This window comes from Myxine glutinosa, chromosome 4, assembly GCF_964187855.1.
Source record: "Myxine glutinosa chromosome 4, kmMyxGlut1.1, whole genome shotgun sequence".
Classification (NCBI taxonomy): Eukaryota; Metazoa; Chordata; class Myxini; order Myxiniformes; family Myxinidae; genus Myxine; species Myxine glutinosa.
Window position 1 is genome coordinate 210650265 of NC_136264.1, and position 21194 is coordinate 210671458.

At 37.2% G+C, this 21194-nt stretch overlaps 1 protein-coding gene across 10 annotated transcripts in view; it reads left to right on the forward strand.

Annotated features, from left to right (window-relative positions):
• Nucleotides 1-722: 722 nt before the first annotated feature.
• LOC137425679 (putative mitochondrial transporter UCP3) overlaps nucleotides 723-21194 on the forward strand; it is a 64159-nt gene continuing 43687 nt past the window's right edge. Inside the window, exons 1-4 of one of the 10 annotated variants that reach the window (XM_078776991.1) lie at nucleotides 743-917; nucleotides 14128-14223; nucleotides 18678-18830; nucleotides 20451-20517. Coding sequence is in view for 1 of the 10 variants with exons in the window: in XM_078776986.1 (XP_078633112.1) it covers nucleotides 971-1014; nucleotides 18678-18830 (197 nt within the window). In the remaining 9 variants the exon portion in view is untranslated. Of the gene's footprint in view, nucleotides 1285-2636; nucleotides 2662-14127; nucleotides 14224-18446; nucleotides 18558-18677; nucleotides 18831-20450; nucleotides 20518-21194 lie in introns of those variants that run through there. The other 9 variants (XM_078776993.1, XM_078776995.1, XM_078776994.1 and 6 more) reach the window with 9 other exon arrangements.

The window sequence follows — 21194 nt, forward strand, 5'->3', positions numbered from 1 at the left end:
CTGCTTTCACCATTGTTTTATTGTCTGTTTTCCCCATTGTTTTATTGCCTGTTTTCCCCATTTTTTTTCTGCTTTCACCATTTTTTATTGCCCGTTTCCCCCATTGTTTTATTTTCTGTTTTCCCCATTGTTTTATTTTCTGTTTTCCTCCATTGTTCTATTTTCTGCTTTCCCCATTGTTTTATTGTCTGTTTTCCCCATTGTTTTATTGTTTTTACTGTTTTATAATAAAAGATACAAAAGTGAGGTTTCTCTGAAGGTGAGCCATACATCTGTTTTCACTTGGGAGGAAAAAGTTTGCTTGGCACCCAATGGCTTACTGTGCGAAATGCACCACGGTATTTTACAAAGGGCAGGCCATTGTGTTTAGATATAGTGCAGATGGTGCAACCAACCTAACGTCCCTTCTCAGAACTCCATGATGTTACTTTATTTTTAAACACAGGGATGTGAAGATGGCGAAGTTATATGAATTGTTTATTTGAATCATAAAACGACGTCTTCTCCAGGTAATGTCAAGGGTTCCTAAACCAGAATGAACACGAATGAGCATTCGCCCTGCCGATAAACAACTACTTGGTATGCAACCGGTCTGTTGCTGCAGTTTGGTCCAAGTGTCACACCTGGACGATGCGCTTTCAGATTGGCTGCCGCTGGAGAGGCACAGCCAATAGTAATGCGTTTCAACAGGCATAGGGCCTTGCCCCTTCCAAAAAGTGAGTAATCAACAAAACTCGTCCTCAGTGTGTACAAGTCTAAACCTGGAAGCTTGAATTACAATGACAGGTAGTTAAGGTAATTCGCGCGAAAGTTAATTTTAAAATACGAGTGAATCCGTTTACCTGCATTTATTTTTTGAGGGGCTGTCCATATTTGACGTCATGTTAATGGGGGTGGTTGGATCAGCATCATTGAAGGTGACTCGGCAGGTGGGGGTGGAGCATTAGATAACCCGTTCAAAACATTAGGCATGTTTTATTTGCTCCTAGTTCGTCTCAAATCAAAACCTTTGCTGTAAGTTCTTGTCAAGTCACAACTTTGCGCTAAGTTTGTCTCAAGTCAAAATTTTGCTGTAAGCTCATCTTAAGTCAAACCTTTTCCTGTTGGTTTGTCTCAAGTCAAAGGTTTTACTGCAAGTTCGTCTCAAGTCACAACTTTTATTGTAAGTTCGTCTCAAGTCACTACTTTGCTTGAAGTTCTTGTCAAGTCACAACTTATACTGCAAGTTCGTCTCAAGTCACAACTTTTATTGCAAGTTCGTCTCAAGTCACTACTTTGCTTGAAGTTCTTGTCAAGTCACAACTTTTATTGCAAGTTCGTCTCAATTCACAACTTTTATTGTAAGTTTGTCTAAAGTCACTACTTTGCTTGAAGTTCTTGTCAAGTCACAACTTATACTGCAAGTTCGTCTCAAGTCACAACTTTTATTGCAAGTTCGTCTCAATTCACAACTTTTATTGTAAGTTTGTCTAAAGTCACTACTTTGCTTGAAGTTCTTGTCAAGTCACAACTTATACTGCAAGTTCGTCTCAAGTCACAACTTTTATTGCAAGTTCGTCTCAATTCACAACTTTTATTGTAAGTTTGTCTCAAGTCACTACTTTGCTTGAAGTTCTTGTCAAGTCACAACTTATACTGCAAGTTCGTCTCAAGTCACAACTTTTATTGTAAGTTTGTCTCAAGTCACAACTTTGCTTGAAGTTCTTGTCAAGTCACAAATTTACTGTAGCTCCAAATTCGTCTCAAGTCACAACTTTTACTGTAAGTTTGTCTCAAGTCACAACTTTTGCTGTAAGTTCGTCTCAAGTCACAACTTATACTGTAAGTTCGTCTCAAGTTACAACTTTTGCTGTAAGTTCGTCTCAAGTTACAACTTTTACTGTAAGTTCGTCTCAAGTTACAACTTTTGCTGTAAGTTTGTCTCAAGTCACAACTTTTACTGTAAGTTCGTCTCAAGTCACAACTTATACTGTAAGTTCGTCTCAAGTTACAACTTTTACTGTCAGTTCGTTTCAAGTCACAACTTTTGCTGTAAGTTCGTCTCAAGTCACAACTTTTGCTGTAAGTTTGTCTCAAGTCACAACTTTTGCCGCAAGTTTGTCTCAATTTACAACTTTGCTGCAAGTTCGTCTCAATTTACAACTTTGCTGTAAGTTTGTCTCAATTTACAACTTTGCTGTAAGTTCGTCTCAAGTCACAACTTTTACTGTAAGTTCGTCTCAAGTCACAACTTATACTGTAAGTTCGTCTCAAGTCACAACTTATACTGTAAGTTAGTCTCAATTTACAACTTTGCTGTAAGTTTGTCTCAATTTACAACTTTGCTGTAAGTTCGTCTCAAGTTATAACTTTGTTGTAAGTTTGTCTCAAGTTACAACTTTGCTGTAGCTGCAAGTTCGTCTCAAGTCACAACTTTGCTGTAAGTTCGTCTCAAGTTATAACTTTGTTGTAAGTTTGTCTCAAGTTACAACTTTGCTGTAGCTGCAAGTTCGTCTCAAGTCACAACTTTGCTGTAAGTTCGTCTCAAGTCACAACTTTGCTGTAAGTTCGTCTCAAGTTACAACTTTTACTGTAAGTTCGTCTCAATTTACAACTTTTACAGTAAGTTCGTCTCAAGTTACAACTTTTACTGTAAGTTCGTCTCAAGTCACAACTTTTGCTGTAAGTTTGTCTCAAGTCACAACTTTTGCTGTAAGTTTGTCTCAAGTTACAACTTATACTGTAAGTTCGTCTCAAGTCACAACTTTTGCTGTAAGTTTGTCTCAAGTCACAACTTTTGCTGTAAGTTCGTCTCAAGTCACAACTTTTGCTGTAAGTTGGTCTCAAGTCACAACTTTTGCTGTAAGTTTGTCTCAAGTCACAACTTATACTGTAAGTTCGTCTCAAGTTACAACTTATACTGTAAGTTCGTCTCAAGTCACAACTTTTGCTGTAAGTTTGTCTCAAGTCACAACTTTTGCTGTAAGTTCGTCTCAAGTCACAACTTTTGCTGTAAGTTTGTCTCAAGTCACAACTTTTGCTGTAAGTTCGTCTCAATTTACAATTTTGCTGCAAGTTCGTCTCAATTTACAACTTTGCTGTAAGTTCGTCTCAAGTCACAACTTTTGCTGTAAGTTTGTCTCAAGTCACAACTAATACTGTAAGTTCGTCTCAAGTTACAACTTTTACTGTAAGTTCGTCTCAATTTACAACTTTTGCTGTAAGTTCGTCTCAAGTTACAACTTTTACTGTAAGTTCGTCTCAATTTACAACTTTTACTGTAAGTTCGTCTCAAGTCACAACTTTTGCTGTAAGTTTGTCTCAAGTCACAACTTTTGCTGTAAGTTCGTCTCAAGTCACAACCTTTGCTGTAAGTTTGTCTCAAGTCACAACTTTTGCTGTAAGTTCGTCTCAATTTACAACTTTGCTGCAAGCTCGTCTCAATTTACAACTTTGCTGTAAGTTCATCTCAAGTCACAACTTTTGCTGTCAGTTTGTCTCAAGTCACAACTTATACTGTAAGTTCGTCTCAAGTCACAACTTATACTGTAAGTTCGTCTCAATTTACAACTTTGCTGTAAGTTCGTCTCAAGTCACAACTTTTGCTGTAAGTTCGTCTCAAGTCACAACTTTTGCTGTAAGTTTGTCTCAAGTCACAACTTTTGCTGTAAGTTCGTCTCAAGTCACAACCTTTGCTGTAAGTTTGTCTCAAGTCACAACTTTTGCTGTAAGTTCGTCTCAATTTACAACTTTGCTGCAAGTTCGTCTCAATTTACAACTTTGCTGTAAGTTCGTCTCAAGTCACAACTTTTGCTTTAAGTTTGTCTCAAGTCACAACTTATACTGTAAGTTCGTCTCAAGTCACAACTTATACTGTAAGTTCGTCTCAATTTACAACTTTGCTGTAAGTTCGTCTCAAGTCACAACTTTTGCTGTAAGTTTGTCTCAAGTCACAACTTTTGCTGTAAGTTCGTCTCAATTTACAACTTTGCTGCAAGTTCGTCTCAATTTACAACTTTGCTGTAAGTTCGTCTCAAGTCACAACTTTTGCTTTAAGTTTGTCTCAAGTCACAACTTATACTGTAAGTTCGTCTCAAGTCACAACTTATACTGTAAGTTCGTCTCAATTTACAACTTTGCTGTAAGTTCGTCTCAAGTCACAACTTTTGCTGTAAGTTTGTCTCAAGTCACAACTTTTGCTGTAAGTTTGTCTCAAGTCACAACTTTTGCTGTAAGTTCGTCTCAAGTCACAACTTTTGCTGTAAGTTTGTCTCAAGTCACAACTTTTGCTGTAAGTTCGTCTCAATTTACAACTTTGCTGCAAGTTCGTCTAAATTTACAACTTTGCTGTAAGTTCGTCTCAAGTCACAACTTTTGCTTTAAGTTTGTCTCAAGTCACAACTTATACTGTAAGTTCGTCTCAAGTCACAACTTATACTGTAAGTTCGTCTCAAGTTACAACTTTTACTGTAAGTTCGTCTCAAGTCACAACTTTTGCTGTAAGTTTGTCTCAAGTCACAACTTATACTGTAAGTTCGTCTCAAGTTACAACTTTTACTGTAAGTTCGTCTCAAGTCACAACCTTTGCTGTAAGTTTGTCTCAAGTCACAACTTATACTGTAAGTTCGTCTCAAGTTACAACTTTTACTGTAAGTTCGTCTCAAGTCACAACTTTTGCTGTAAGTTTGTCTCAAGTCACAACTTATACTGTAAGTTCGTCTCAAGTTACAACTTTTACTGTAAGTTCGTCTCAAGTCACTACTTTGCTTGAAGTTCTTGTCAAGTCACAACTTTGCTGTAAGTTTGTCTCAAGTCAAAATTTTGCTGTAAACTCATCTTAAGTCAAACCTTTTCCTGTTGGTTTGTCTCAAATCAAAGGTGTTGGTGTAAGTTTGTCTCAAGTCACAACTTTTACTGTAAGTTCGTCTCAAGTCACAACTTATACTGTAAGTTCGTCTCAAGTTACAACTTTTACTGTCAGTTCGTCTCAAGTCACAACTTTTGCTGTAAGTTCGTCTCAAGTCACAACTTTTGCTGTAAGTTTGTCTCAAGTCACAACTTTGCCGCAAGTTTGTCTCAATTTACAACTTTGCTGCAAGTTCGTCTCAATTTACAACTTTGCTGTAAGTTTGTCTCAATTTACAACTTTGCTGTAAGTTCGTCTCAAGTTATAACTTTGTTGTAAGTTTGTCTCAAGTTACAACTTTGCTGTAGCTGCAAGTTCGTCTCAAGTTACAACTTTGCTGTAGCTGCAAGTTCGTCTCAATTTACAACTTTGCTGTAAGTTCGTCTCAAGTCACAACTTTTGCTGTAAGTTCGTCTCAAGTCACAACTTTTGCTGTAAGTTTGTCTCAAGTCACAACTTTTGCTGTAAGTTCGTCTCAAGTCACAACTTTTGCTGTAAGTTTGTCTCAAGTCACAACTTTTGCTGTAAGTTTGTCTCAAGTCACAACTTTTGCTGTAAGTTCGTCTCAAGTCACAACTTTTGCTGTAAGTTCGTCTCAATTTACAACTTTGCTGTAAGTTCGTCTCAAGTCACAACTTTTGCTGTAAGTTTGTCTCAAGTCACAACTTATACTGTAAGTTCGTCTCAAGTTACAACTTTTACTGTAAGTTCGTCTCAATTTACAACTTTTGCAGTAAGTTCGTCTCAAGTTACAACTTTTACTGTAAGTTCGTCTCAAGTCACAACTTTTGCTGTAAGTTTGTCTCAAGTCACAACTTTTGCTGTAAGTTCGTCTCAAGTCACAACTTTTGCTGTAAGTTTGTCTCAAGTCACAACTTTTGCTGTAAGTTTGTCTCAAGTTACAACTTATACTGTAAGTTCGTCTCAAGTCACAACTTTTGCTGTAAGTTTGTCTCAAGTCACAACTTTTGCTGTAAGTTCGTCTCAAGTCACAACTTTTGCTGGAAGTTCGTCTCAAGTCACAACTTTTGCTGTAAGTTTGTCTCAAGTCACAACTTATACTGTAAGTTCGTCTCAAGTTACAACTTATACTGTAAGTTCGTCTCAAGTCACAACTTTTGCTGTAAGTTTGTCTCAAGTCACAACTTTTGCTGTAAGTTCGTCTCAAGTCACAACTTTTGCTGTAAGTTTGTCTCAAGTCACAACTTTTGCTGTAAGTTCGTCTCAATTTCCAATTTTGCTGCAAGTTCGTCTCAATTTACAACTTTGCTGTAAGTTCGTCTCAAGTCACAACTTTTGCTGTAAGTTTGTCTCAAGTCACAACTTATACTGTAAGTTCGTCTCAAGTTACAACTTTTACTGTAAGTTCGTCTCAATTTACAACTTTTGCTGTAAGTTCGTCTCAAGTTACAACTTTTACTGTAAGTTCGTCTCAAGTTACAACTTTTACTGTAAGTTCGTCTCAAGTCACAACTTTTGCTGTAAGTTTGTCTCAAGTCACAACTTTTGCTGTAAGTTCGTCTCAATTCACAACCTTTGCTGTAAGTTTGTCTCAAGTCACAACTTTTGCTGTAAGTTCGTCTCAATTTACAACTTTGCTGCAAGTTCGTCTCAATTTACAACTTTGCTGTAAGTTCGTCTCAAGTCACAACTTTTGCTGTAAGTTTGTCTCAAGTCACAACTTATACTGTAAGTTCGTCTCAAGTCACAACTTATACTGTAAGTTCGTCTCAATTTACAACTTTGCTGTAAGTTCGTCTCAAGTCACAACTTTTGCTGTAAGTTCGTCTCAAGTCACAACTTTTGCTGTAAGTTTGTCTCAAGTCACAACTTTTGCTGTAAGTTCGTCTCAAGTCACAACCTTTGCTGTAAGTTTGTCTCAAGTCACAACTTTTGCTGTAAGTTCGTCTCAATTTACAACTTTGCTGCAAGTTCGTCTCAATTTACAACTTTGCTGTAAGTTCGTCTCAAGTCACAACTTTTGCTTTAAGTTTGTCTCAAGTCACAACTTATACTGTAAGTTCGTCTCAAGTCACAACTTATACTGTAAGTTCGTCTCAATTTACAACTTTGCTGTAAGTTCGTCTCAAGTCACAACTTTTGCTGTAAGTTTGTCTCAAGTCACAACTTTGCTGTAAGTTCGTCTCAAGTCACAACTTTTGCTGTAAGTTCGTCTCAATTTACAACTTTGCTGTAAGTTCGTCTCAAGTCACAACTTTTGCTGTAAGTTTGTCTCAAGTCACAACTTATACTGTAAGTTCGTCTCAAGTTACAACTTTTACTGTAAGTTCGTCTCAATTTACAACTTTTGCAGTAAGTTCGTCTCAAGTTACAACTTTTACTGTAAGTTCGTCTCAAGTCACAACTTTTGCTGTAAGTTTGTCTCAAGTCACAACTTTTGCTGTAAGTTCGTCTCAAGTCACAACTTTTGCTGTAAGTTTGTCTCAAGTCACAACTTTTGCTGTAAGTTTGTCTCAAGTTACAACTTATACTGCAAGTTCGTCTCAAGTCACAACTTTTGCTGTAAGTTTGTCTCAAGTCACAACTTTTGCTGTAAGTTCGTCTCAAGTCACAACTTTTGCTGGAAGTTCGTCTCAAGTCACAACTTTTGCTGTAAGTTTGTCTCAAGTCACAACTTATACTGTAAGTTCGTCTCAAGTCACAACTTTTGCTGTAAGTTTGTCTCAAGTCACAACTTTTGCTGTAAGTTTGTCTCAAGTCACAACTTTGCTGTAGCTGCAAGTTCGTCTCAATTTACAACTTTGCTGTAAGTTCGTCTCAAGTTACAACTTTTACTGTAAGTTCGTCTCAATTTACAACTTTTGCAGTAAGTTCGTCTCAAGTTACAACTTTTACTGTAAGTTCGTCTCAAGTCACAACTTTTGCTGTAAGTTTGTCTCAAGTCACAACTTTTGCTGTAAGTTTGTCTCAAGTCACAACTTTTGCTGTAAGTTCGTCTCAAGTCACAACTTTTGCTGTAAGTTCGTCTCAAGTCACAACTTTTGCTGTAAGTTTGTCTCAAATCACAACTTTTGCTGTAAGTTCGTCTCAATTTACAATTTTGCTGCAAGTTCGTCTCAATTTACAACTTTGCTGTAAGTTCGTCTCAAGTCACAACTTTTGCTGTAAGTTCGTCTCAAGTCACAACTTTTGCTGTAAGTTTGTCTCAAGTCACAACTTATACTGTAAGTTCGTCTCAAGTTACAACTTATACTGTAAGTTCGTCTCAAGTCACAACTTTTGCTGTAAGTTCGTCTCAAGTCACAACTTTTGCTGTAAGTTTGTCTCAAGTCACAACTTATACTGTAAGTTCGTCTCAAGTTACAACTTTTACTGTAAGTTCGTCTCAATTTACAACTTTTGCTGTAAGTTCGTCTCAAGTTACAACTTTTACTGTAAGTTCGTCTCAAGTTACAACTTTTACTGTAAGTTCGTCTCAAGTCACAACTTTTGCTGTAAGTTTGTCTCAAGTCACAACTTTTGCTGTAAGTTCGTCTCAAGTCACAACCTTTGCTGTAAGTTTGTCTCAAGTCACAACTTTTGCTGTAAGTTCGTCTCAATTTACAACTTTGCTGCAAGTTCGTCTCAATTTACAACTTTGCTGTAAGTTCGTCTCAAGTCACAACTTTTGCTGTAAGTTTGTCTCAAGTCACAACTTATACTGTAAGTTCGTCTCAAGTCACAACTTATACTGTAAGTTCGTCTCAATTTACAACTTTGCTGTAAGTTCGTCTCAAGTCACAACTTTTGCTGTAAGTTCGTCTCAAGTCACAACTTTTGCTGTAAGTTTGTCTCAAGTCACAACTTTTGCTGTAAGTTCGTCTCAAGTCACAACCTTTGCTGTAAGTTTGTCTCAAGTCACAACTTTTGCTGTAAGTTCGTCTCAATTTACAACTTTGCTGCAAGTTCGTCTCAATTTACAACTTTGCTGTAAGTTCGTCTCAAGTCACAACTTTTGCTTTAAGTTTGTCTCAAGTCACAACTTATACTGTAAGTTCGTCTCAAGTCACAACTTATACTGTGAGTTCGTCTCAATTTACAACTTTGCTGCAAGTTCGTCTCAATTTACAACTTTGCTGTAAGTTTGTCTCAAGTCACAACTTTTACTGTAAGTTTGTCTCAAGTCACAACTTTTATTGTAAGTTTGTCTCAAGTCACAACTTATACTGTAAGTTCGTCTCAAGTTACAACTTATACTGTAAGTTCGTCTCAAGTCACAACTTTTGCTGTAAGTTTGTCTCAAGTCACAACTTTTGCTGTAAGTTCGTCTCAAGTCACAACTTTTGCTGTAAGTTTGTCTCAAGTCACAACTTTTGCTGTAAGTTCGTCTCAATTTCCAATTTTGCTGCAAGTTCGTCTCAATTTACAACTTTGCTGTAAGTTCGTCTCAAGTCACAACTTTTGCTGTAAGTTTGTCTCAAGTCACAACTTATACTGTAAGTTCGTCTCAAGTTACAACTTTTACTGTAAGTTCGTCTCAATTTACAACTTTTGCTGTAAGTTCGTCTCAAGTTACAACTTTTACTGTAAGTTCGTCTCAAGTTACAACTTTTACTGTAAGTTCGTCTCAAGTCACAACTTTTGCTGTAAGTTTGTCTCAAGTCACAACTTTTGCTGTAAGTTCGTCTCAATTCACAACCTTTGCTGTAAGTTTGTCTCAAGTCACAACTTTTGCTGTAAGTTCGTCTCAATTTACAACTTTGCTGCAAGTTCGTCTCAATTTACAACTTTGCTGTAAGTTCGTCTCAAGTCACAACTTTTGCTGTAAGTTTGTCTCAAGTCACAACTTATACTGTAAGTTCGTCTCAAGTCACAACTTATACTGTAAGTTCGTCTCAATTTACAACTTTGCTGTAAGTTCGTCTCAAGTCACAACTTTTGCTGTAAGTTCGTCTCAAGTCACAACTTTTGCTGTAAGTTTGTCTCAAGTCACAACTTTTGCTGTAAGTTCGTCTCAAGTCACAACCTTTGCTGTAAGTTTGTCTCAAGTCACAACTTTTGCTGTAAGTTCGTCTCAATTTACAACTTTGCTGCAAGTTCGTCTCAATTTACAACTTTGCTGTAAGTTCGTCTCAAGTCACAACTTTTGCTTTAAGTTTGTCTCAAGTCACAACTTATACTGTAAGTTCGTCTCAAGTCACAACTTATACTGTAAGTTCGTCTCAATTTACAACTTTGCTGTAAGTTCGTCTCAAGTCACAACTTTTGCTGTAAGTTTGTCTCAAGTCACAACTTTGCTGTAAGTTCGTCTCAAGTCACAACTTTTGCTGTAAGTTCGTCTCAATTTACAACTTTGCTGTAAGTTCGTCTCAAGTCACAACTTTTGCTGTAAGTTTGTCTCAAGTCACAACTTATACTGTAAGTTCGTCTCAAGTTACAACTTTTACTGTAAGTTCGTCTCAATTTACAACTTTTGCAGTAAGTTCGTCTCAAGTTACAACTTTTACTGTAAGTTCGTCTCAAGTCACAACTTTTGCTGTAAGTTTGTCTCAAGTCACAACTTTTGCTGTAAGTTCGTCTCAAGTCACAACTTTTGCTGTAAGTTTGTCTCAAGTCACAACTTTTGCTGTAAGTTTGTCTCAAGTTACAACTTATACTGCAAGTTCGTCTCAAGTCACAACTTTTGCTGTAAGTTTGTCTCAAGTCACAACTTTTGCTGTAAGTTCGTCTCAAGTCACAACTTTTGCTGGAAGTTCGTCTCAAGTCACAACTTTTGCTGTAAGTTTGTCTCAAGTCACAACTTATACTGTAAGTTCGTCTCAAGTCACAACTTTTGCTGTAAGTTTGTCTCAAGTCACAACTTTTGCTGTAAGTTTGTCTCAAGTCACAACTTTGCTGTAGCTGCAAGTTCGTCTCAATTTACAACTTTGCTGTAAGTTCGTCTCAAGTTACAACTTTTACTGTAAGTTCGTCTCAATTTACAACTTTTGCAGTAAGTTCGTCTCAAGTTACAACTTTTACTGTAAGTTCGTCTCAAGTCACAACTTTTGCTGTAAGTTTGTCTCAAGTCACAACTTTTGCTGTAAGTTTGTCTCAAGTCACAACTTTTGCTGTAAGTTCGTCTCAAGTCACAACTTTTGCTGTAAGTTCGTCTCAAGTCACAACTTTTGCTGTAAGTTTGTCTCAAATCACAACTTTTGCTGTAAGTTCGTCTCAATTTACAATTTTGCTGCAAGTTCGTCTCAATTTACAACTTTGCTGTAAGTTCGTCTCAAGTCACAACTTTTGCTGTAAGTTCGTCTCAAGTCACAACTTTTGCTGTAAGTTTGTCTCAAGTCACAACTTATACTGTAAGTTCGTCTCAAGTTACAACTTATACTGTAAGTTCGTCTCAAGTCACAACTTTTGCTGTAAGTTCGTCTCAAGTCACAACTTTTGCTGTAAGTTTGTCTCAAGTCACAACTTATACTGTAAGTTCGTCTCAAGTTACAACTTTTACTGTAAGTTCGTCTCAATTTACAACTTTTGCTGTAAGTTCGTCTCAAGTTACAACTTTTACTGTAAGTTCGTCTCAAGTTACAACTTTTACTGTAAGTTCGTCTCAAGTCACAACTTTTGCTGTAAGTTTGTCTCAAGTCACAACTTTTGCTGTAAGTTCGTCTCAAGTCACAACCTTTGCTGTAAGTTTGTCTCAAGTCACAACTTTTGCTGTAAGTTCGTCTCAATTTACAACTTTGCTGCAAGTTCGTCTCAATTTACAACTTTGCTGTAAGTTCGTCTCAAGTCACAACTTTTGCTGTAAGTTTGTCTCAAGTCACAACTTATACTGTAAGTTCGTCTCAAGTCACAACTTATACTGTAAGTTCGTCTCAATTTACAACTTTGCTGTAAGTTCGTCTCAAGTCACAACTTTTGCTGTAAGTTCGTCTCAAGTCACAACTTTTGCTGTAAGTTTGTCTCAAGTCACAACTTTTGCTGTAAGTTCGTCTCAAGTCACAACCTTTGCTGTAAGTTTGTCTCAAGTCACAACTTTTGCTGTAAGTTCGTCTCAATTTACAACTTTGCTGCAAGTTCGTCTCAATTTACAACTTTGCTGTAAGTTCGTCTCAAGTCACAACTTTTGCTTTAAGTTTGTCTCAAGTCACAACTTATACTGTAAGTTCGTCTCAAGTCACAACTTATACTGTGAGTTCGTCTCAATTTACAACTTTGCTGCAAGTTCGTCTCAATTTACAACTTTGCTGTAAGTTTGTCTCAAGTCACAACTTTTACTGTAAGTTTGTCTCAAGTCACAACTTTTATTGTAAGTTTGTCTCAAGTCACAACTTTTGCTGTAAGTTTGTCTCAAGTCACAACTTTTATTGTAAGTTTGTCTCAAGTTACAACTTTTACTGTAAGTTTGTCTCAAGTCACAACTTTTATTGTAAGTTTGTCTCAAGTCACTACTTTGCTTGAAGTTCTTGTCAAGTCACAACTTATACTGCAAGTTCGTCTCAAGTCACAACTTTTATTGTAAGTTTGTCTCAAGTCACAACTTTTGCTGTAAGTTTGTCTCAAGTCACAACTTTTATTGTAAGTTTGTCTCAAGTTACAACTTTTACTGTAAGTTTGTCTCAAGTCACAACTTTTATTGTAAGTTTGTCTCAAGTCACTACTTTGCTTGAAGTTCTTGTCAAGTCACAACTTATACTACAAGTTCGTCTCAAGTCACAACTTTTATTGTAAGTTTGTCTCAAGTCACTACTTTGCTTGAAGTTCTTGTCAAGTCACAACTTTTACTGTAAGTTTGTCTCAAGTCAAAATTTTGCTGTAAGTTTGTCTCAAGTCAAAATTTTGCTGTAAGTTTGTCTCAAGTCAAAATTTTGCTGTAAGTTTGTCTCAAGTCAAAATTTTGCTGTAAACTCATCTCAAGTCAAAACTTTTGCTGTTGGTTTGTCACAAATCAAAGGTGTTGGTGTGAGTTTGTCTCAAGTCACAACTTTTACTGTAAGTTCGTCTCAAGTCACAACTTTTGCTGTTGGTTTGTCTCAAGTCAAAGGTTTTACTGCAAGTTCGTCTCAAGTCACAACTTTTACTGTAAGTTTGTCTCAAGTCACTACTTTGCTTGAAGTTCTTGTCAAGTCACAAATTTACTGTAGCTCCAAATTCGTCTCAAGTCACAACTTTTACTGTAAGTTTGTCTCAAGTCACAACTTTTACTGTAAGTTTGTCTCAAGTCACAACTTTTGCTGTAAGTTCATCTCAAGTCACAACTTTTGCTGTAAGTTTGTCTCAAGTTACAACCTTTGCTGTAAGTTTGTCTCAAGTTACAACTTTTGCTGTAAGTTCGTCTCAAGTCACAACTTATACTGTAAGTTCGTCTCTAGTTACAACTTTTGCTGTAAGTTCGTCTCAAGTTACAACTTTTACTGTAAGTTCGTCTCAAGTTACAACTTTTGCTGTAAGTTCGTCTCAAGTCACAACTTATACTGTAAGTTCGTCTCAAGTCACAACTTATACTGTAAGTTCGTCTCAAGTTACAACTTTTGCTGTAAGTTCGTCTCAAGTCACAACTTTTGCTGTAAGTTTGTCTCAAGTCACAACTTTTGCTGTAAGTTCGTCTCAAGTCACAACTTTTGCTGTAAGTTTGTCTCAAGTCACAACTTTTGCTGTAAGTTCGTCTCAATTTACAACTTTGCTGCAAGTTCGTCTCAATTTACAACTTTGCTGCAAGTTCGTCTCAATTTACAACTTTGCTGTAAGTTCGTCTCAAGTCACAACTTATACTGTAAGTTCGTCTCAAGTTACAACTTTTACTGTAAGTTCGTCTCAAGTTACAACTTTTACTGTAAGTTCGTCTCAAGTCACTACTTTGCTTGAAGTTCTTGTCAAGTCACAACTTTGCTGTAAGTTTGTCTCAAGTCAAAATTTTGCTGTAAACTCATCTTAAGTCAAACCTTTTCCTGTTGGTTTGTCTCAAATCAAAGGTGTTGGTGTAAGTTTGTCTCAAGTCACAACTTTTACTGTAAGTTCGTCTCAAGTCACAACTTATACTGTAAGTTCGTCTCAAGTTACAACTTTTACTGTCAGTTCGTCTCAAGTCACAACTTTTGCTGTAAGTTCGTCTCAAGTCACAACTTTTGCTGTAAGTTTGTCTCAAGTCACAACTTTGCCGCAAGTTTGTCTCAATTTACAACTTTGCTGCAAGTTCGTCTCAATTTACAACTTTGCTGTAAGTTTGTCTCAATTTACAACTTTGCTGTAAGTTCGTCTCAAGTTATAACTTTGTTGTAAGTTTGTCTCAAGTTACAACTTTGCTGTAGCTGCAAGTTCGTCTCAAGTCACAACTTTGCTGTAGCTGCAAGTTCGTCTCAATTTACAACTTTGCTGTAAGTTCGTCTCAAGTCACAACTTTTGCTGTAAGTTTGTCTCAAGTCACAACTTTTGCTGTAAGTTCGTCTCAAGTCACAACTTTTGCTGTAAGTTTGTCTCAAGTCACAACTTTTGCTGTAAGTTCGTCTCAAGTCACAACTTTTGCTGTAAGTTCGTCTCAATTTACAACTTTGCTGTAAGTTCGTCTCAAGTCACAACTTATACTGTAAGTTCGTCTCAAGTTACAACTTTTACTGTAAGTTCGTCTCAATTTACAACTTTTGCAGTAAGTTCGTCTCAAGTTACAACTTTTACTGTAAGTTCATCTCAAGTCACAACTTTTGCTGTAAGTTTGTCTCAAGTCACAACTTTTGCTGTAAGTTCGTCTCAAGTCACAACTTTTGCTGTAAGTTTGTCTCAAGTCACAACTTTTGCTGTAAGTTTGTCTCAAGTTACAACTTATACTGTAAGTTCGTCTCAAGTCACAACTTTTGCTGTAAGTTTGTCTCAAGTCACAACTTTTGCTGTAAGTTCGTCTCAAGTCACAACTTTTGCTGTAAGTTCGTCTCAAGTCACAACTTTTGCTGTAAGTTTGTCTCAAGTCACAACTTATACTGTAAGTTCGTCTCAAGTTACAACTTATACTGTAAGTTCGTCTCAAGTCACAACTTTTGCTGTAAGTTTGTCTCAAGTCACAACTTTTGCTGTAAGTTCGTCTCAAGTCACAACTTTTGCTGTAAGTTTGTCTCAAGTCACAACTTTTGCTATAAGTTCATCTCAATTTACAATTTTGCTGCAAGTTCGTCTCAATTTACAACTTTGCTGTAAGTTCGTCTCAAGTCACAACTTTTGCTGTAAGTTTGTCTCAAGTCACAACTTATACTGTAAGTTCGTCTCAAGTTACAACTTTTACTGTAAGTTCGTCTCAATTTACAACTTTTGCTGCAAGTCCGTCTCAAGTTACAACTTTTACTGTAAGTTCGTCTCAAGTTACAACTTTTACTGTAAGTTCGTCTCAAGTCACAACTTTTGCTGTAAGTTTGTCTCAAGTCACAACTTTTGCTGTAAGTTCGTCTCAAGTCACAACCTTTGCTGTAAGTTTGTCTCAAGTCACAACTTTTGCTGTAAGTTCGTCTCAATTTACAACTTTGCTGCAAGTTCGTCTCAATTTACAACTTTGCTGTAAGTTCGTCTCAAGTCACAACTTTTGCTGTAAGTTTGTCTCAAGTCACAACTTATACTGTAAGTTCGTCTCAATTTACAACTTTGCTGTAAGTTCGTCTCAAGTCACAACTTTTGCTGTAAGTTCGTCTCAAGTCACAACTTTTGCTGTAAGTTTGTCTCAAGTCACAACTTTTGCTGTAAGTTCGTCTCAAGTCACAACCTTTGCTGTAAGTTTGTCTCAAGTCACAACTTTTGCTGTAAGTTCGTCTCAATTTACAACTTTGCTGCAAGTTCGTCTCAATTTACAACTTTGCTGTAAGTTCGTCTCAAGTCACAACTTTTGCTTTAAGTTTGTCTCAAGTCACAACTTATACTGTAAGTTCGTCTCAAGTCACAACTTATACTGTAAGTTCGTCTCAATTTACAACTTTGCTGTAAGTTCGTCTCAAGTCACAACTTTTGCTGTAAGTTTGTCTCAAGTCACAACTTTTGCTGTAAGTTCGTCTCAATTTACAACTTTGCTGCAAGTTCGTCTAAATTTACAACTTTGCTGTAAGTTCGTCTCAAGTCACAACTTTTGCTGTAAGTTTGTCTCAATTTACAACTTTGCTGCAAGTTCGTCTCAATTTACAACTTTGCTGTAAGTTCGTCTCAAGTCACAACTTTTGCTTTAAGTTTGTCTCAAGTCACAACTTATACTGTAAGTTCGTCTCAAGTCACAACTTGTACTGTAAGTTCGTCTCAATTTACAACTTTGCTGTAAGTTCGTCTCAAGTCACAACTTTTGCTGTAAGTTTGTCTCAAGTCAAAACTTTTGCTGTAAGTTCGTCTCAAGTCACAACTTTTGCTGTAAGTTTGTCTCAAGTCACAACTTTTGCTGTAAGTTCGTCTCAATTTACAACTTTGCTGCAAGTTCGTCTCAATTTACAACTTTGCTGTAAGTTCGTCTCAAGTCACAACTTTTGCTGTAAGTTTGTCTCAAGTCACAACTTATACTGTAAGTTCGTCTCAAGTCACAACTTTTGCTGTAAGTTCGTCTCAAGTCACAACTTTTGCTGTAAGTTTGTCTCAAGTCACAACTTTTGCTGTAAGTTCGTCTCAAGTCACAACCTTTGCTGTAAGTTTGTCTCGTCACAACTTTTGCTGTAAGTTCGTCTCAATTTACAACTTTGCTGCAAGTTCGTCTCAATTTACAACTTTGCTGTAAGTTCGTCTCAAGTCACAACTTTTGCTGTAAGTTTGTCTCAAGTCACAACTTATACTGTAAGTTCGTCTCAAGTCACAACCTTTGCTGTAAGTTTGTCTCAAGTCACAACTTTTGCTGTAAGTTCGTCTCAATTTACAACTTTGCTGCAAGTTCGTCTCAATTTACAACTTTGCTGTAAGTTCGTCTCAAGTCACAACTTTTGCTGTAAGTTTGTCTCAAGTCACAACTTATACTGTAAGTTCGTCTCAATTTACAACTTTGCTGTAAGTTCGTCTCAAGTCACAACTTTTGCTGTAAGTTCGTCTCAAGTCACAACTTTTGCTGTAAGTTTGTCTCAAGTCACAACTTTTGCTGTAAGTTCGTCTCAAGTCACAACCTTTGCTGTAAGTTTGTCTCAAGTCACAACTTTTGCTGTAAGTTCGTCTCAATTTACAACTTTGCTGCAAGTTCGTCTCAATTTACAACTTTGCTGTAAGTTCGTCTCAAGTCACAACTTTTGCTTTAAGTTTGTCTCAAGTCACAACTTATACTGTAAGTTCGTCTCAAGTCACAACTTATACTGTAAGTTCGTCTCAATTTACAACTTTGCTGTAAGTTCGTCTCAAGTCACAACTTTTGCTGTAAGTTTGTCTCAAGTCACAACTTTTGCTGTAAGTTCGTCTCAATTTACAACTTTGCTGCAAGTTCGTCTCAATTTACAACTTTGCTGTAAGTTCGTCTCAAGTCACAACTTTTGCTTTAAGTTTGTCTCAAGTCACAACTTATACTGTAAGTTCGTCTCAAGTCACAACTTGTACTGTAAGTTCGTCTCAATTTACAACTTTGCTGTAAGTTCGTCTCAAGTCACAACTTTTGCTGTAAGTTTGTCTCAAGTCAAAACTTTTGCTGTAAGTTCGTCTCAAGTCACAACTTTTGCTGTAAGTTTGTCTCAAGTCACAACTTTTGCTGTAAGTTCGTCTCAATTTACAACTTTGCTGCAAGTTCGTCTCAATTTACAACTTTGCTGTAAGTTCGTCTCAAGTCACAACTTTTGCTGTAAGTTTGTCTCAAGTCACAACTTATACTGTAAGTTCGTCTCAAGTCACAACTTTTGCTGTAAGTTCGTCTCAAGTCACAACTTTTGCTGTAAGTTTGTCTCAAGTCACAACTTTTGCTGTAAGTTCGTCTCAAGTCACAACCTTTGCTGTAAGTTTGTCTCGTCACAACTTTTGCTGTAAGTTCGTCTCAATTTACAACTTTGCTGCAAGTTCGTCTCAATTTACAACTTTGCTGTAAGTTCGTCTCAAGTCACAACTTTTGCTTTAAGTTTGTCTCAAGTCACAACTTATACTGTAAGTTCGTCTCAAGTCACAACTTATACTGTAAGTTCGTCTCAATTTACAACTTTGCTGTAAGTTCGTCTCAAGTCACAACTTTTGCTGTAAGTTTGTCTCAAGTCACAACTTTTGCTGTAAGTTCGTCTCAAGTCACAACTTTTGCTGTAAGTTTGTCTCAAGTCACAACTTTTGCTGTAAGTTCGTCTCAATTTTCAACTTTGCTGCAAGTTCGTCTCAATTTACAACTTTGCTGTAAGTTCGTCTCAAGTCACAACTTTTGCTTTAAGTTTGTCTCAAGTCACAACTTATACTGTAAGTTCGTCTCAAGTCACAACTAATACTGTAAGTTCGTCTCAATTTACAACTTTTACTGTAAGTTCGTCTCAAGTCACTACTTTGCTTGAAGTTCTTGTCAAGTCACAACTTTGCTGTAAGTTCTTGTCAAGTCACAACTTTGCTGTAAACTCATCTTAAGTCAAACCTTTTCCTGTTGGTTTGTCTCAAATCAAGGGTGTTGGTGTAAGTTTGTCTCAAGTCACAATTTTTGCTGTAAACTCATCTTAAGTCACAACTTTGCCGCAAGTTTGTCTCAATTTACAACTTTGCTGCAAGTTCGTCTCAAGTCACAACTTTGCCGCAAGTTTGTCTCAATTTACAACTTTGCTGCAAGTTCGTCTCAATTTACAACTTTGCTGTAAGTTTGTCTCAATTTACAACTTTGCTGTAAGTTCGTCTCAAGTTATAACTTTGTTGTAAGTTCGTCTCAAGTTATAACTTTGTTGTAAGTTTGTCTCAAGTTACAACTTTGCTGTAGCTGCAAGTTCGTCTCAAGTCACAACTTTGCTGTAGCTGCAAGTTCGTCTCAAGTCACAACTTTGCTGCAAGTTCGTCTCAAGTCACAACTTTGCTGCAAGTTCGTCTCAAGTCACAACTTTGCTGCAAGTTCGTCTCAAGTCACAACTTTACTGTAAGTTTATCTGAAATCCAAACCTTTGCTTTAGCTCCTTCCTAAATCATGTACAAGTCAAAAGCTGTAAACCTGGCATGTTATGACAGGTAGTTAATATAAACGGACTTGCATTACCCCTTCGAAACTCTTGGCGTATTTACTTTTTTGCTGTGTTCCCATATTGTTATGAAAATGAGAATTTGTACATTTTGTGATTCTTCATTTTTCTATAATTGAGTGGAATGGTTGTTTATGTAATTAACCTTCCCCCTATTGCTGTTGCCTTCCCCCTATTGCCTTATTGCTGTTGTAGAATTTTTTTTTACACTTGGCGCCTCCAATTTTTAATGGTATCACAAGGTTTCCTAAACCCCTTGGAGTACTAAGCCACCATTTCGAAAAGTATTTTCCTTTTATTTTTTTATTTGTTTTCTTCCTGCACTCTTAACGCTTCAAATTTCCAAACTGTAAATGGCCGAGCTGTATCTCAGAACCTACTGGGACTTTCGGAATACATTTTTGGAAGGAAATATTTGGGATGTCCTAAATATTTTGAACTTGAACTTTTTACTTGACCTAATTCTAAGGTCATGACCTAATTATATACATTTTACATTTGTCAACATAACTCGACTAGAGTTTGTCTGATCAGAACGAAATTGCCCTCACGAGATGGCCTAGAGCAAGGTGCATTTACGCTTGATTTACGTCATACCTGTCCGGGTTAAATGCCAAGGTCTTCCACCCCAAGGAGTATTAAACCACAATTTAGGTTTTTCTCACTTTTTTTCTGCCAATGTCCGAGGACTTTCGGAATGACATTTTGCACCAACAATGATAATACCAAGTCTACAGGGTTGACATATATGTATTTGACCTTGACCTAATTTTTTAGGTATTGACATAATTATTGACATTTGTAATGTTTTTCACAATAACTCGACTAAGGTTTGTCTGATAGAACAAATTGCCCTCACTAGAGAGCCTTGAGCAAGGCACATTTATTCTTATTTGCATCATACACCTCTGGTTTTGTTTGCATCATACACCTCATACACGAATCCAAATTTTGACGATATGCTTCAATTATGTAATGATAAATCGATCGTGTTTCCAAGGCAAGGCACGACATTTTAATATTTTTATGAGAAAAAAAGACCTTTTTTTTTTCTTATGAGCACCTCGTTAATCATCTTCAAAAAGGATGTTATAACACACCCAAACACCCAGTTTTCATCATTGCGATCTGTTGGATGGCCAGGTGCAGGCATGCAAAGGTTTGAGCCGCCAGGTTTCATGGTTTTGGAGTAATGGAGGGGACGGACGGACACTGCCATTTATTATTATAGATGAGTTCATCCTTTGACATTTTGACCCAATTATTAATTATTTTCTCAATATCTTATTATAATGGAGCAAATGTATATGGTTATGTATGTATATTTGTGACCAAATCGTCTTTTCTTTAAATATATATCAAACCGAAAAACATGGTCCATGAGGCAGAGACGGTGAAGCCGTGTGACTATACAGTATATCTATTAATTATGTACTGTTTGAATGTCGAATGCATCCTGTCTATTAATTGCGTACGGCTATTAACTACCTACTGTTGGAATATACCTTTCGACCCTTCAGACTGCTAAGACCCCTGAGACATTTGAAGATCGTTCAGACCACACCAAGCACACGAAAGAACAAGCAGGTGATTCTCCTTTACTTTGGAATTGAACTCACCTGTGGTGAGATGCAGCTGCCTGCAATATAAAAATCAATCATTCAACCAATTTGAATCGAGTAAAGGAATCATGAACCAACACATCCGCCAAAACAACACATCCGCCAAACAAACACATCCGCCAAACCAACACATGCGCCAAAACAACACATGCACCAAACTAACACCTCCGCCAAACCAACACATCCGCCAAAACAACACATGCACCAAACTAACACATCCGCCAAACCAACGCATCCGCCAAAACAACACATGCACCAAACTAACACATCCGCCAAACCAACACATCCGCCAAACCAACACATCCGCCAAACCAACACATCCGCCAAACCAACACATCCGCCAAAACAACACATGCACCAAACTAACACATCCGCCAAAACAACACATCCGCCAAACCAACGCATCCGCCAAACCAACACATCCGCCAAACCAACGCATCCGCCAAACCAACGCATCCGCCAAACCAACACATCCGCCAAACCAACATCTCCGCCAAACCAACACACCCGCCAAACCAACACATCCGCCAAACCAACACATCCGCCAAACAAACACATACGCCAAACCAACACATGCGCCAAAACAACACATGCACCAAACTAACACCTCCGCCAAACCAACACATCCGCCAAAACAACACA